This window comes from Bactrocera dorsalis, chromosome 1 (genome assembly GCF_023373825.1).
Source record: "Bactrocera dorsalis isolate Fly_Bdor chromosome 1, ASM2337382v1, whole genome shotgun sequence".
Taxonomy (NCBI): domain Eukaryota; kingdom Metazoa; phylum Arthropoda; class Insecta; order Diptera; family Tephritidae; genus Bactrocera; species Bactrocera dorsalis.
Window position 1 is genome coordinate 71,472,394 of NC_064303.1, and position 16,411 is coordinate 71,488,804.

Below are 16,411 nucleotides of genomic sequence, written 5' to 3' on the forward strand. Positions count from 1 at the left end.
TGCATTTTTACATATTTATTTTATTTTTACAACAACAATTAATATATTACAGAATGTCTTTATATACAACGTTCACAGCTTTCTTGTCATTAGACAATAAAAACATGTTTTCTCTTGAGATAACTCTTGAAAGAGCGACATACAGTTGGTCAACGCAGTCAACGCTCAAATCTAAGCCTGCAACGGTGAAGATTTGACCCTGCGATTTATTAATGGTCATTACAAAAGATGTCTTTACCGGAAATTGTAACCGTTTAAATTGGAATGGTGAATCCGATGGTATCATAGGGATTCGGGGAATCAATACATCTTCTCCGGTACCACATCCTGTGAGTATTGTGCACTCTATTATGAAAGTTTTCAGTGATTTTACCAGCAAACGCGTGCCATTGCAAAGTTTAGGTGGATTCGGGTTTCTTAATAAAATAACAGGACAACCTACTTTCAACACCATTTTGTGATGATTCGTAACTCGTGCTGATGATTCTCTGGCTCTCTGTATTCGATGTCTATCCCTATCTCGGGTGCGGCGAGCCTCACGCTCTACTGAAGATTCTCTCTCTCTCTCAGCTCTATATCCATCCCGAGCCTGACTAAGGCGAGCCTCACGTTCCGTTGACGATTCTTCTTCTCTTGCTGAACGTAGTCTTCTGGCGTTCACTGTACTTCGACCTATGTCGACGATGACGTCTTCCAGACATGACTTTATAATTTCAGTACAAAATTTACTCAGTTCTATATGTATGTATTATTAACTATGCACAAATTGCCACATTATTATGTGCCGCAGTAAAAAATATGTAAATACTTACCATTTAGAAACATAAGAAAACTACTGATGTAATATCTTCAAAAATATTCATATTAAATCAACAATGTATTTAAGGTATTTAATTGGATAAGGATAAACGCTGTATTGATTAAAATCGCTTCGAAAATAAGCTATTAGTTGTCGTAAAAAGTAAATGACAAAAAATGTTATTGTGGGTGTAATCGTTGGAATCGATAGCAAATTTAACGCGCTCCGAATCAATAAAAACTATTCAAAAACTGTATTTTAATTATTGAACGTGAACAGAGCGGTTTATTTCGCTGAAAAATTTTAATGTACATATAATCAGGGGTGTTGTGAAATCCAAGACAGAATTGCCTAGCTGTCAGAATTGAAAACCAATTCTGATTTTAAATGGTGTCACAGAATCTGATTGGATTTTCGTCTTTTCGAACATACACAAAACCAATATTCGAATCAGCTGTTTACCAATGTGACAAATATTGTGATTGCGATATGAATAAAATTTGAAATGAGTTCAAACACAACACCCCCGAATTACATGGAATTCAGTACGGTAATAACGACATGAATTGAAAATACATACATACGTACGTCCGAAATTTAATGATGCGAGAGATTCGTACATACATATGTACTACATGCATGTGTACGTACCGAGTTCTTTCACCATACGATCTAATTCAGCACGAATGAGGTGGGGTGAGCTTCCCACATAACTTCAAATGTTTCATTCGGTTGACAGCGAACAAACACACAAACAGTTTTTTTGGAAAAAGTGCTGCTCTTGTTTAAACAATTTTGGTTAAATAAGAAATGAATCAACTATTTTTTTTGATGCAGAACGAAAGTAAATATTTCAAAGTTTAACTTCAAGTAAGTTTCATTTTAATCGGCGGATTCGTTTATGAGGTATGGCTGTGTAAACAAAAAATGTATGGTTTTTTACCACATTTTGTCCGAGTGCCACGCCCACTTTATATATTTCTTCACATTATAATGACATAAACCTTCCTCTTCAGACAATCTATCTATTAAAAAAAACCGCATCAAAATCAGTTGCTTAGTTTTCAAGATTTAAACATTTAAGGGGACATAAGGACAGAAAAAGTGACTTTGTTTTATAATATGTAGTGATAAGATATAAAATACATATACTCGTATGAATCTACATATGTATGTGTATTCGATAAATAATATATATTCTTAATAATATTCATAATAACATATGAATATTAGTGATATTCATTCATTATATACTGCTCTGTTATTAACAATTATATGTGATTATTGTTTTTAATTAGAACATCTAAAAATACATACATACATAATTATCTTTATATGGGCCATTCCATCAATTGGCGACATGGTTTTGTACCCGTGGTTCTCCGATTTTGACGAAACTTTAGAATATCATAATATAGACTAAAATAAGAATATCTGTAAACTTTTTAGTGGCCAAACTTGCTTCATTGTTTTTTGGCGCGCACTTCAAATTGAGATCAAACAAAAAAATGACTTTTTCTTTTATTTTTTAACGACCTCAAAATTGAGTGAAAAAAATTTTGAAGTTATCCATTTTTATGTAAAAAAATCTCAGCTTTCTGATAAAAATATTTTCGAAATCCAAAAAAAATTTCAAAATCCAAAAAAAAAACTGTTTTTTCCAAAAATCCTGCTTTTTGTGCTCTTCCCCCACTTTTTTTCCAAAATTGACATTTTTATTCGATTCCTCGTTAAATTTTACATAAGAATCAGTGTTCAAAAGTATGGGACTCTGATCCCATGAACAGAAAAAAAAATTCAAAGTTGACGCTCAAAATCCAAAAAACAACATTATTTTCCAAAAAATCCGGTTTTTTGTGCTTTTCCACCAACTTTTTTTCAAAATTGACTTTTCCATTCGATTCCTCGTTAAATTCTACATAAGAATCAGTGTTCAAAAATGTGGGACTCTGATCCCATCAACAGCAAAAAAAATGCAAAGTTGTCGCTGTACGGCGCATATTTTTATGAATGAAGACAGTGATTTCTTCTTAATCCAAGTCTAAGAATACAATTTACACATTTACCTCTTTCACACAACCTTCTAAGCGAACACACTGCGCGGTATAGCGACAACTTTGCATTTTTTTTGCTGTTGATGGGATCAGAGTCCCACATTTTTGAACACTGATTCTTATATAGAATTTAACGAGGAATCAAATGGAAAAGTCAATTTTGAAAAAAAGTTGGTGGAAAAGCACAAAAAACCGGATTTTTTGGAAAATAATGTTGTTTTTTGGATTTTGAGCGTCAACTTTGAATTTTTTTTTCTGTTCATGGGATCAGAGTCCCACACTTCTGAACACTGATTCTTATGTAAAATTTAACGAGGAATCGAATAAAAATGTCAATTTTGGAAAAAAAGTGGGGGAAGAGCACAAAAAGTAGGATTTTTGGAAAAAACAGTTTTTTTTGGATTATGAAATTTTTTTTGGATTTCGAAAATATTTTTATCAGAAAGCTGAGATTTTTTTACATAAAAATGGATAACTTCAAAATTTTTTACACTCAATTTTGAGGTCGTTAAAAAATAAAAGAAAAAGTCATTTTTTTGTTTGATCTGAATTTGAATTGCGCGCCAAAAAACAATGGAGCAACTTTGGCCACTAAAAAGTTTACAGATATTCTTATTTTAGTCTATATTATGATATTCTAAAGTTTCGTCAAAATCGGAGAACCACGGGTACAAAACCATGTCGCCAATTGATGGAATGGCCCATATATAAAAATGAATCGCAAAATGTGTTGGTAAGCGCATGACTCAACAACGCCTGGACCAATTTTGCCAATTCTTTTTATAAAATGTTTGCTGTGGCCAAGGATGGTTTTTACGGCATGAAAAATTCGAATAATTGCCGGAAAACTCTGTGGGGATCGGGGAAGGTTTAGAAATAAAAAAATCGTATGCCTTTCGTGAGGAAAAGTCGGAAAATTGGACAATTCTAAAAAGTTAATTTTTTCCATACAGATTTTTTTTTTTAATTTTTTTGTTTTGTTTTTCAATTATTTGAATCGTTCAAATTTGTTGTTTGTTTCAAAAATTTTGGAAAATTACGAGAAGACGAACCCGATTGGTCAATCGACCAAACAATTCGAAGAAGTTCGAATAGCAATTGCCCGCCTGAAAAACAACAAAGCGGCGGGGGCCGATGGACTGCCAGCCGAGCTATTCACACACGGTGGCGAAGAACTGAAAGGAGCATGCATCAGCTTCTTTGTAGAATATGGTCGGAAAGCATGCCCAACGATTGCAATCTAAGTGTGCTATGCCCAATCCATTAAAAAGGAGACCCCACAATCTGCGCCAACTACCGTGGGATAAGCCTCCTCAACATCGCGTATACGGTTCTATCGAGGATATTGTATGAAAGATTAAAGCCCACCGTCAATAAACTTTAGACCTTGCAAATCAACAACTGACCAGATATTCACCATGCGCCAAGTCTTGGAAAAGACCGTGAAAGGAGAATCAACACATATCATCTTTTCGTCGATTTCATAGCTGCTATCGACAGCACGAAAAGAAGCTGCCTCTATGCCGCGATGTCTGAATTTGGTATCCCCGCAAATCTAATACGGCTGTGTAAACTGACGTTGAGCGGCACCAAAAGCTCTGTCAGGATCGGGAAGGATCTCTCCGAGTCGTTCGATACCAAACGAGGTTTCAGAAAAGGCGACTCCCTATCGTGCGACTTCTGCAATCTGCTGCTGGAGAAAATTATTCGAGCTGCAGAATCGAGCAGGTACAATCTTTTATAAGAGTGTACAGGTGCTGGCGTATGCCGATGATATTGATATCATCGGCCTCAACACCCGTGCCGTTAGTTTTGCTTTCTCCAGACTGGACAAGGAGGCAAAACAAATGGGTCTGGCAGTGAACGAGGGCAAGACGAAATATCTCCTGTCATCAAACAAACAGTCGTCACACTCGCGACTTGGCTCTCACGTCACTGTTGAAAGTCATAACTTTTAAGTTGTATATAATTTCGTCTATTTAGGAACCAGTATTAACACCACCCACAACGTCAGCCTGGAAATCCAACGCAGGATAACTCTTGCCAACAGGTGCTACTGCGGAGTGAGTAGGCAATTGGGAAGCAAAGTCCTCTCTCGACGAACAAAAACCAAACTCTGTAAGTCACTCATAACTCTCGTCCTACTATATGGTGCAGAGGCTTGGACGATGTTAACAACGGATGAGTCGACGTTGCGAGTTCTCGAGAGAAAAGTTCTGCGAAAGATTTATCGTCCTTTGCGCGTTGGCCACGGCGAATATCGCATTCGATGGAACGATGAGCTGTACGAGATATACGGCAACATTGACATAGTTCAGCGAATTAAAAGACAGCGGCTACGCTGGCTAGGTCATGTTGTCCGAATGGACGAAAACACTCTGAAAGACGCTGAAAGTATTCGACGCTGTACCCGCCGGGGGAAGCAGAGGAAGAGGAAGACCTCCACTCCGTTGGAAGGACCAGGTGGAGAAAGACCTGGCTAGGCTTGGAATATCCTATTGGCGCCACGTAGCGAAAAGGAGAAACGACTGGCGCGCTGTCGTTAACTCAGCTATATTCGCGTAAGCCTTGTCTACGCCAATTAAGAAGAAGAAGAAATAATAATAATTACGAGAGCGAAACATAGAAAAATTGAAACTGCGTGAAGCGGAGAGAAGGAAACGAACGTATACAATGTTCTCAAAGTATTGCCGGACCATCAACTTCTTCAGACGCAAACATATTGAATGTGAATAATGAGAAATAAATACATATAAAGCTGCTCTTCAAAAAAAAGAGAATGTCAGCAAAGATATAGGGAGCGAAATAGAGGAAAATTTAAGGAGCGTGAAGCAGAATGGAGAAGACGTCTAAAAGATGCAGAACCGATCACAAAGTTAGCAACTTCTCCGAATTTAGGATTTGCAGAACCAATAATAACAAGAGATGAAATATGTACGGATTCTCAAAATATAGAAATGCAACATGTATTGTTAAAGTATCTCAGCAAAATGGAAGAGGTCAAGCAAGCGCCAACGTAACTGACATTCCAAATAACTACAGTAAATTTAGATACCACAAATCAGCTCAGGAATATTTTGAGAAGAACTTCAAAAATAATGAATTTGGACATGCTTGCTCGGTTTGCGATCGACTATGGTTTAAAATAAATTTAAACAAACCATCTACATCTCGAGATATAATAACTAATGGACAAGATGTGGATACAGTCCAAAATGCTACATAAATTCATGTCTCTTAAACTCATTGGCGCTACGTGTACTTCACATGTTAAATTAGAAGAAGAAAATGAATTAATTATGACTGTTGTGTACATTTCACAGTCGCAAGATAAACTACCATTGATTTTGACTGGGGATTTCAATGTTAATTTTGCAAAAAATGAATCAATGCAATTAAGATCGTTCCTCCAAAAAGAATTTCACATGAAATGTTTAACAGTTTGTTCTTGTAGAAATTTTATTTAAAATAGGCTATTAACTGATTAATATTTGGTGAGTATTTCAATAGAGAATTAATTCGTTATATACCTATGTTTCAAATATTGTTGTGTTGATATTGTTCAGGTCGTGTACATTTTGATTTAAGAACTGTAACAGTTTTGGATTAAGAATTTGTTTTGGTAGTTCAAAAAAAAATGTTGTTAGAGCTCCCGATAAAATGTATCTTGGCTAACTATAGAATAAATTGAATATTAAATTATTTATACGTATAACTTTTGATATTAGTATATTTGGAATAATAAGTGTAAACTTACTCTCCTGAGCTACTTATATGCCTTACTTTAGCAGACACTGGAATAATAAACTGGTCGCCTAAATTGGTGTCGTATATGTGAGGCCATGATTGTTTTACAAAAGTTCCTGAATAAGCACATTTCCCCACTGAAGTATCGAATTGGGATCCTTTATCGTTGTTGAATTGTATTATTGATTTTTTTTCTTCAAATATAACATTTACAGTTCTTGTGTCATTTGAGAAACATGAAACATTTCGATGAGTGTTGGGTCGTATATGACGTTTCATCTTAAATGAATAAAACGAGCAATGTTTATTAGTCGATAAAAATGTCGAAATTAATCAAAAATGAAATGGTTGGAAATAACAAAAATAACTACATATTAATAAGAAATAGTGAATAGTAGAATGGAAAATACCTTGAGCTGTAAAACGTTAATCTGAAAATCTTAACCCCAGCATACAATACATATGTATACTATATATAACCCATACACTGACCGACTTACTCAACATAAAGTTTGTTAGAAAAACGAAAATCGTTACACATACATACATATGCAATATATGGGAGTTGGGGTATCGACCAGATTTTATCTATTTTTGCCTATACCACGTACTATTAACATGCCAGATACTAAACAACGTTCCCTGGATTTCATATTGTATTTCACCTACAATCACCAATCATATGTAAAGCCATTCATAAATAAAAAAAATACAGTGAAAGCTCTATTAAATGGGCGCACTTTTAAGCGGAAAACTCTTTTAACTGCACAGAAAGGCTAGTAACCAGACATTGAGAAAGCAACCCTAAATTCGTAATTTTTTCAAGTGAAATTTATTTGAATGAACATATTCAAAATTGAACATCAAATGCATTTCCTTCGCCTCTTATACCAACCAAAATGTTTTCGGCCTTATTCGTAAATAAAATTTTCATCGTGTTGATTAGTTTATTATATGAATATTAGTATAAAATATATACCACAGCAACGTAACACTAGTATATGCATGTATATGTTGAAGCACAGATGTTTTCTATAGACATCGTTGTAGTGCAGTTCGGCTTCACACTATCAAGTTCTATATATGTACAACTGACTCTGCGCCGTTTTCTCCTCTTTGTGCTTACCACCGAACCACATTCGACGACAGCGACGCTACGCTAAAACACCAAAAAGTGACAACATGCAGACAACCAATCACAGCACAATCAACGGCAGATGCAATAATGATGAACTTAGTCTTCTGATGAAATTCCCGAGACTGTATACCCATACACTCATACACGCATACCAACATCCACACACTATTAGGGTGCGCCGACACGGCCCTCCTGACCATTACACGACCTCGTGCAATTTTGACAAAAATGCTATGTTACCATTTAATCAACTTATAAAAGTTTATTCAAATGTAACTTCTTAATAACTTCTTTTTCTTTAACACAGCTCTTGTTTACATTATCAATACCCACTCAGGTTTTACATTATAATATCCAATGCGCCACACACCTTCATCATAAAAATTTTTTTGTGCCCACATTATTATTACAAACCTCATTATAAGCCCTTAAGGTAACTGTACTGTCTATTTGAACAGTGTCTTTTTCAACTTCTACATTACTGTTTCTTTCAACAGTGCCTTTTTCAACTTTCTTTATTACTGTGTCTTTCAACAGTGTCTTTCTCAACTTCTTCATTGCTGTCTCTTTCAACAGTGTCCTTTTCAATTACCTTATTTAAAATATGGTTATCATCATCTCTGGGCTGGAGTACCCCAGGGCAGTGTTTTAGGCCCAACACTATACATCATATATACAGTCGAATCCGTTTATTATGACATCGAAAGGAATTGACAAACACGTCATAATAAGCGGACGTCATACAAAGCGTATTATGAAATGAAAAACTTTTTTATGTAAATATGTATTTACATACATATGTACTTAAGTATTTTAAAACAGAAACATAGTAATTAAATATATATACATACGTATTAAATCAAAATCAAAATTGCAAGTAATCAGCACATTATAACACATACAAGTGTATTTTTTACTGTAAGTAATCTGTAATTTTTGTCTGCTTTTGTTTTTTCATTTTATTGTAAAAACAGTCTCTAATACTATTGTGTATAGAAGACATAGCTATGGTCAAATTATCATTTTCAATATTGCTGTGAACAAATCGTGATAATAATTCTGCAGCTTTTAATGCCTCTTCTGCGGTAGGTAATGGTTCTTCCTCGCACTAATGTTCTGTACGATATTTTCATCGGTGGGTTCTTCGGATGTGAGGAGAGCGCTATCGATGTCAACATAATCTTCCCACATTTCCGGTGCTGCAAAAGAATCTGAATTTAGGTTTCGTGACCACAAATATAAAGGAATGTCATCTTCTTCATCGAATTCATGTTCTGATATTTGAATAGGTAAACCGTCGTTGCTTTCAATGAATCCTGCATGTTTGAAACAGTTACGAATGGTACTTTGTGAAATTTTATTCCAGGCATCATTAACCATCAGAATTGCATCTAGCACCGTTATTTTTGTAGAAGAGTTGTTTTCATTAGCATCAAGACAGTTAATCATTTTGAGCACAAGGTTCTTCTAAAATTTGTTTTGAGTGATCGTATTATTCCCTGATCCATTGGCTGTAGTACTGCTGTTGTATTCAGCGGAAGAAAAGCAAATGTTATAGACTTTAAATCAGTAACATTTGGATGTGCCGGGCAATTATCAACCAGCAATATAATCTTTTTCTTCTTCTTCACCAATCTCGGAGCCATTTTTCAAAAAGTTCTGACGTCATCGAAGCTTTACGATTGTTAGCATAATCGACAGGTAATGATTTGACACTTCTAAAACATCTAGGTTTTTGTGACTTTCCAATAATGAGCAATTTCTTTTTCTCTGTGCCACTCATATTAGCTGCTACCATGACAGTTGTTCTATCTTTCGACAACTTACCTCCACTACAATTTTCACCTTTAAATTTTAAAGTTCTATCCAACATTAATTTGTAAAAAAATCCAGTTTCATCAGCATTAAATATCTCATCATCAGAAAATTGTCTTCGTAAATTCGGCCACACAGATATCAACCAGTTTGTTGTTGAATTTTGATCAACAGACGAAGATTCACCGACAATTTTTCCCGCCACAATGTTATGTCGAACTTTAAAACGACTGATCCAGCTTGCAGAACAATTAAAGTCGAGAATACCAAAACGCGCGGCAAAACCATTTGCCTTTTCCTGTAGCATAAGACCGCTGACAGGTATTCCTTTGTTTCTCATATTTTTAAACCACTGAATTCATGCTTGATCAACATTTTCTTGTCGTGATTTTCGAAGCCTTTTCGGTTTCAAAACATTTGAATTGAACGATTGCTTAATGCGGTTCTTGTTTTTAAAAATCATTGAGATTGTCGAATGACCCACGCCAAATTCCTTTGCGAGACATGAGTTAGATTCTCCATTTTCTAATCTGCATATTATTGCACCTTTCTCCTCAATTGTAAATGCTTTACGTCGTTGTGATGACATTTTTTCACAGTAACTGTATAAGATTCCAAATCAAACCTATCGTCACGACTTTATTTTTGACATTAACTCAAATTCGCAAGAAGCGGCAATTATAAGTCTGCTTGTTCAGTAAGCACATGTACAAAAACTATTAGGATTCCGGGAATAGAGCATATGCTAGAGGTGTGCATATGTACAGTAGGCAGCAGTCAGCGTCGCTAACATATGTATGCACATACAGAAAATAAGATGAAATAACGGTACAATCAGGCGACATTTGTCCCATAGGCGTAGCGTATGCAAACTTAGATGGGGGATTATACCCCATACAATATCTCAATCTTGAACAGTAACAAACAAAAAACAATGCGTGACATTCAAGCGTCAATTACTCACTGAGACTTAAAACAAAAACGAGCCACGTGCCGAACATGTCACTGTAAGGGAAGTCATAATATCCGACTCTTTTATGAAGAATTTTATACGAAAACCAAACTTCGTAGTGTTATTACGTCATAGTAACCAGTTGGTCAATATAGGCGGAGTCATAATAAACGGATTCTACTGTATATACATAGTATACAGCAGATCTACCAACAGATAATAATGTATTAACTTCAACTTTTGCGGACGACACAGCTATATATAGAGCCGTATCAAATGACACATTTTGGCATCACGAATATTAGCAAAGCATTTAAGTTCGGTCGAAGCTAGTGAACTGGCGTATAAACGTGAATAACCAGAAGTGTAAGCATATTACGTTTTCGCTAAGACCAAAGATGTGCCCGGCAGTAAAAATAAACAATATTTTAGTACCCCAAGCGAACGAAGTAACATATCTTGGTATCCACTTAGATAGGAGGCTCTTGTGGAGAGAACACATCTCCAGTAAAATAACATGTATGAAGATTGGAGCTGCAAATTTAAATTGGCTTTTAAATAAAAACTCCAAACTTAGCCTAGACAACAAAGTGCTTTTACATAATGCGGTCATTAAGCCGATTTGGATGTATGGCATTCAACTGTGGGGTATAACCTGTGCATCTAATATTGATATATTACAAAGGTTTCAATGCTTAGAACAATCACGTGTTCACCATGGTTCATGCGTAACGAAAATATCCATATAGACCTTGGTATCCCTATGGTAAAGAAAGAAGTAGAAGACAGCAGAATTAAATATATATCTAAACTCCGAGATCACCCAAACCCTTTGGCTAATGCTTTGGTACATTCCTGCGATTGAACACGACTTAAAAGAAAAGATATGCCTGCGTATTAAAGAGCGACGTATCTCCAAAACAGCTCAATCACTTGCTTGAGCCTGTCTAGTTTTTAATTAGATTTTATTATTTATTGTTAGGCTTTAAGAAAAAGCAGATCCAATAAATAAAATAATTTTGAAAAAAAAAATATCATCTCCTTCTTGACTATCTGCCCCATTCATCATTATTAAATTCTTCATTTTCGATTTGGTTTAACGTTATCAATAACCAAAAATTCACTGTATTCGCTGATCGTGTCATTATCAGCTGTTTCTTTGATTTCTGCTTTGATGAGTAAACTCTGTTTCTCGTTGGGAGTGACCGTCTCTAAAACATGTGCGAGTTGCACGGCTGCTTCCACTCCTACACCACACTCATCCACCCCCACCATCACGCACACCTTAGCAGTGTAACACAAAATCGTCAAATTCAAACAGTTTCACCCCGCGAAGTACACAAACAACAGTGAAATTCACGTTATCATAACAAACCGTTTCGCCACAATGTTCCTTCCCGTTCACAACCCGTTGACAATGTGCAACTCCGCATCATCGCTTGTTGCCACAGGTGTCGCTGATTGCACAGCCCTGACAAACTCGATCAAAATTTTATCCTGCATTTTCATTGAAATTCGCCATGGCCCACCCGATCCATCAGGTAGCGAGCCAGCTCCCACTTCTGCGGTTGAAGCACAGTTGTTTTCTATAGACATCGTTGTAGCGCAGCGAGTTTCAGCTGATGAACTTTGTCTTCTGATGAAACTTACGAGACTGTCTACCTATACACTTATACATACGCATACCAACAAACAAACAAAAATGTCTCAAGAGTTAAAAATACAGCCAAAGGTGAAATCCTACTTTAGCTAAAGAAGGAGCCAACAGGAAGCACTGAAGGATATAAAGAAGAGATAGGCAGAATTTTGGGCGACCAAGCACAAATCAAAACACTGAGGCAAGAAACCACGGTGGAGCTGCGGGACCTGGACGATGTCACCACAAAAGAAGACATAGCAGAAGCAATCCGATCTGAAATTAAAGAACTTGGCCTCTTTAACGTAGCAGTGGTAAAAAATATCAGAGCGGCCTACGCGGGCACCCAAATAGCCGTAAAAAGTCTTCCTGCGCAAGAAGCAAGACACTTACTACAGGCCCAAAAGATCAGGATCGGCTGGACAATCTGCAGGATTAGGGAGAAGGCTCAACTGAAGAAGTGCTTTAGGTGTCTCGAATATGGACACGTGGCGAAGGCGTGCAGCAACCTGGAATACAGGAGTAAGTGCTGTATTAAGTGCGGAGAGGAGGGTCATTTTGCAAAATCCTGCACTAATAAACCTTTTTGCATTGCGTGCAAAAAGAGTGGAAAAACGAACACTGAACACCAAATAGGGAGTCGAAAATGTCCCATCTACATAGCAGCGTGCAGTAAAAATACAAAGTGTTCATCCTGCAATTAAACCTGAAACACTGTGAGGCGGCTCAGGAACTATTGACGCAAACGGTATATGAAAATAGTATTGACTTAGCAATTATTTGTGAACAATATAAAAATAAAATGACTAAGAAGTGGATCTCAGATACCACAAAAAAGGTAGCAATATGGGCATGTGGAGACAAAACGTTTCAACACAAACCACTGACTGGAAGGGCCTATTACGCAAGAGCGAAAATATATGGGATCCACTTCTACAGCTGCTACATACCGCCAAATATCCCACTTGACGAATATGAAAAAAATACTTGACGAACTTGTGAACGAAGCAACCACAACTACACAAACATAATTGCGGGGGACTTCAATGCCTGGCGATAGAACGGGGAAGCAAAGAAACAAACCCAATAGGAAAGGCACTGCTTAAGCCTTTGCTGTGTTAGACGCTGTCCTACTGAATACAGGGACAAAGAGCACTTTTGAAAAGAATGGGCGTGGCTCTATTATTGACGTATCCTTTGCTAGCAGAACCTTAATTCAATTAATCAACGGACTGGCAGGTGTGCGACACATATACCCAGAGTGATCATCTGGCTATATTAATAAATAACGGGTGATTTTTTTGAGGTTAGGATTTTCATGCATTAGTATTTGACAGATCACGTGGGATTTCAGACATGGTGTCAAAGAGAAAGATGCTCAGTATGCTTTGACATTTCATCATGAATAGACTTACTAACGAGCAACGCTTGCAAATCATTGAATTTTATTACCAAAATCAGTGTTCGGTTCGAAATGTGAAAATCCGCTTTTTTATCGACAAATTTTGTTCAGCGATGAGGCTCATTTCTGGTTGAATGGCTACGTAAATAAGCAAAATTGCCGCATTTGGGGTGAAGAGCAACCAGAAGCCGTTCAAGAACTGCCCATGCATCCCGAAAAATGCACTGTTTGGTGTGGTTTGTACGCTGGTGGAATCATTGGACCGTATTTTTTCAAAGATGCTGTTGGACGCAACGTTACGGTGAATGGCGATCGCTATCGTTCGATGCTAACAAACTTTTTGTTGCCAAAAATGGAAGAACTGAACTTGGTTGACATGTGGTTTCAACAAGATGGCGCTACATGCCACACAGCTCGCGATTCTATGGCCATTTTGAGGGAAAACTTCGGACAACAATTCATCTCAAGAAATGGACCCGTAAGTTGGCCACCAAGATCATGCGATTTAACGCCTTTAGACTATTTTTTGTGGGGCTACGTCAAGTCTAAAGTCTTCAGAAATAAGCCAGCAACTATTCCAGCTTTGGAAGACAACATTTCCGAAGAAATTCGGGCTATTCCGGCCGAAATGCTCGAAAAAGTTGCCCAAAATTGGACTTTCCGAATGGACCACCTAAGACGCAGCCGCGGTCAACATTTAAATGAAATTATCTTCAAAAAGTAAATGTCATGAACCAATCTAACGTTTCAAATAAAGAACCGATGAGATTTTGCAAATTTTATGCGATTTTTTTATAAAAAAAGTTATCAAGCTCTTAAAAAATCACCCTTTATCAGCAAGCCAACGCAAGGACTACTTAGAACCACTTGTCACCAAAGTGTGACGTCCAAAGGGTGGAGCATTGAAACACTTGACGAGGAACTCTTCCAATTTATGCTGGACGATAACCTGAAGGAAGATACCGACGTAGATATCCAGACCAAACTGCTGGTAGTCCACATATCTAAAGCCTGCGATGCGGCTATGGTCAAAAGGAAGCAAACAACACAAAGAAAACCGGTATATTGGTGGAATCGTGAAATCGCTTTACTGAGAAGCGAGTGTCACAAAGCGAGGCGCCGGTTCCAACGTAGCATAGGCAGCTAAATTTTCAAAAAAAAAAGCGCAAAAACGCGATAAAGGCGAGCAAAACTTCTTGCTTCAATATGTTACGCGATAAAGTTGACGAAAATCCATGGGGCGAGGCGTATAAGATAGTAATGGGAAAGATAGGAGGAAGCAAGGGGCAAGCTCAGACCTGCCTCTCTTTGCTAAAAAATGTGGTGGAAACGCTATTCCCTAAGCAGAGCCAAAAAGGTGGAAGTTTACCTTTCGAAAATGCAGAGCCCGCAGATGCAACGCGAGTAAGTGGCCTCGAAGTGCTACAAGCTGCTGAACGGTTCGGTAATTCAAAAGCACCAGGCCTGGGTGGAATCCCGAACAAGGTCCTGAAGATTGCAGTCAATTATAAAACTAAACAATTTGTGGAGCTCTTTACACAATGCCTAAGAGAAGGGATCTTCCCCAAGATATGGAAAATACAACGCCTAGTGCTATTGCAGAAGGCAAACAAACCAGCAGGGGAACATAGGTCTTACCGTTCTCTATGCATGATCGGCACAATGGGGAAAATGCTAGAGTGGATTATCTGTGTCTGTCTAGAAAGCTACCTAGAAGGGGAGGCCAGCAGTCTATCAAATAACCAATATGGCTTCCGCAAAAAACGCTCGACTGTTGACGCAATTAAGAAGCTAACAGGTATTACGGAGAATGCCATAGAAGGAGAAATATGGATGTATGGCAATACAGAATTCTGCGCGGTCATAACCCTCGACGTAAAAAACACATTTAATTGGGCTTACTGGCCCCACATACTGCGTGCGTTACAGGCGAAAAAACAACATCATACTTTCTGAACATCATACAGAGCTATTTGTCCGAAAGGCTGCTGCTGTACAACACAGGAAGGTCCAAAAGAGTATACGGTAACTGGCTGTGCCACAAGGTTCCGTACTGGGTCCACTCTTATCGACTGTCCTGTATGATGGGATCCAACGCCTTCCCCTGCCTAAAGAAGTACATATTATCGGATACGCCGATGATATAGCGGTAACCATATTGGCCGAAGAACTCCACCAAATTCAGAGGATATGTGGTGAGACGATACCAAAAATAAAACACTGGTTAAATAGCTCAAAACTCCAACTCCCGGAACAAAAAACGGAAGCAGTGTTTATTACAAGCAGAAAAAAACTTGTCTCCTTAAACATTGACGGACACATCATTACAACATAATCAGCACTATAGTACCTTAGTGTAATGATCGACGCGAGACTCAGCTACAAAGTCCGCATTGAAAAAGTCTGTCTAAAGCTGTCCGTGTAAATGCAGCCTTATCCAGAATTATGGCCAACATAGGAGGTCCAAAACAAAGCAGTAGAGTACTTTTGGCCAAGGTTAGCCAGTCAATCCTAATGTATGCTGCACCTGTATGGGAACCCGCACTAATGCAAAAAAGTTATGCAAGAATGGCACAATCAGTGTTCCGCCTAAGCGCTATTAGAACTATTAGCTCTTTCCGCTGGGATCGCATGAAGCCGCTAGCATTATATCTGGAATAATGCCGCCGGACATAATGGCTCGGGAACTGAATCGGATCTATGGCAAGAGTAAAATTATAGGCAGAAAGCTGACAATTGCAGAGCGAAAAGGGGAAAGAAAAGAAAGCACAGAGGAATGGCAAAATCGTTGGGACACAACAACAAAGGGAAGATGGACGCACCGATTAATCAGAAATGTACAAGAATAAGTGGAACGAAAGCATGACG

General features: G+C 37.6%; 1 protein-coding gene across 10 annotated transcripts in view; it reads right to left on the reverse strand.

Moving 5' to 3' along the window:
* LOC105222100 (electroneutral sodium bicarbonate exchanger 1) overlaps window positions 1–16,411 on the reverse strand; it is a 762,556-nt gene that overhangs the window by 282,525 nt on the left and 463,620 nt on the right. For 8 of the 10 annotated variants that reach the window (XM_049462397.1, XM_049462395.1, XM_049462403.1 and 5 more), the window contains one exon: window positions 6,611–6,879. The exons of the other annotated variants lie outside the window; for them this stretch is intronic. In XM_049462397.1, the coding sequence (XP_049318354.1) occupies window positions 6,611–6,879 (269 nt within the window). The remainder of the gene's footprint in view (window positions 1–6,610; window positions 6,880–16,411) is intronic. 10 annotated transcript variants of the gene reach the window in all.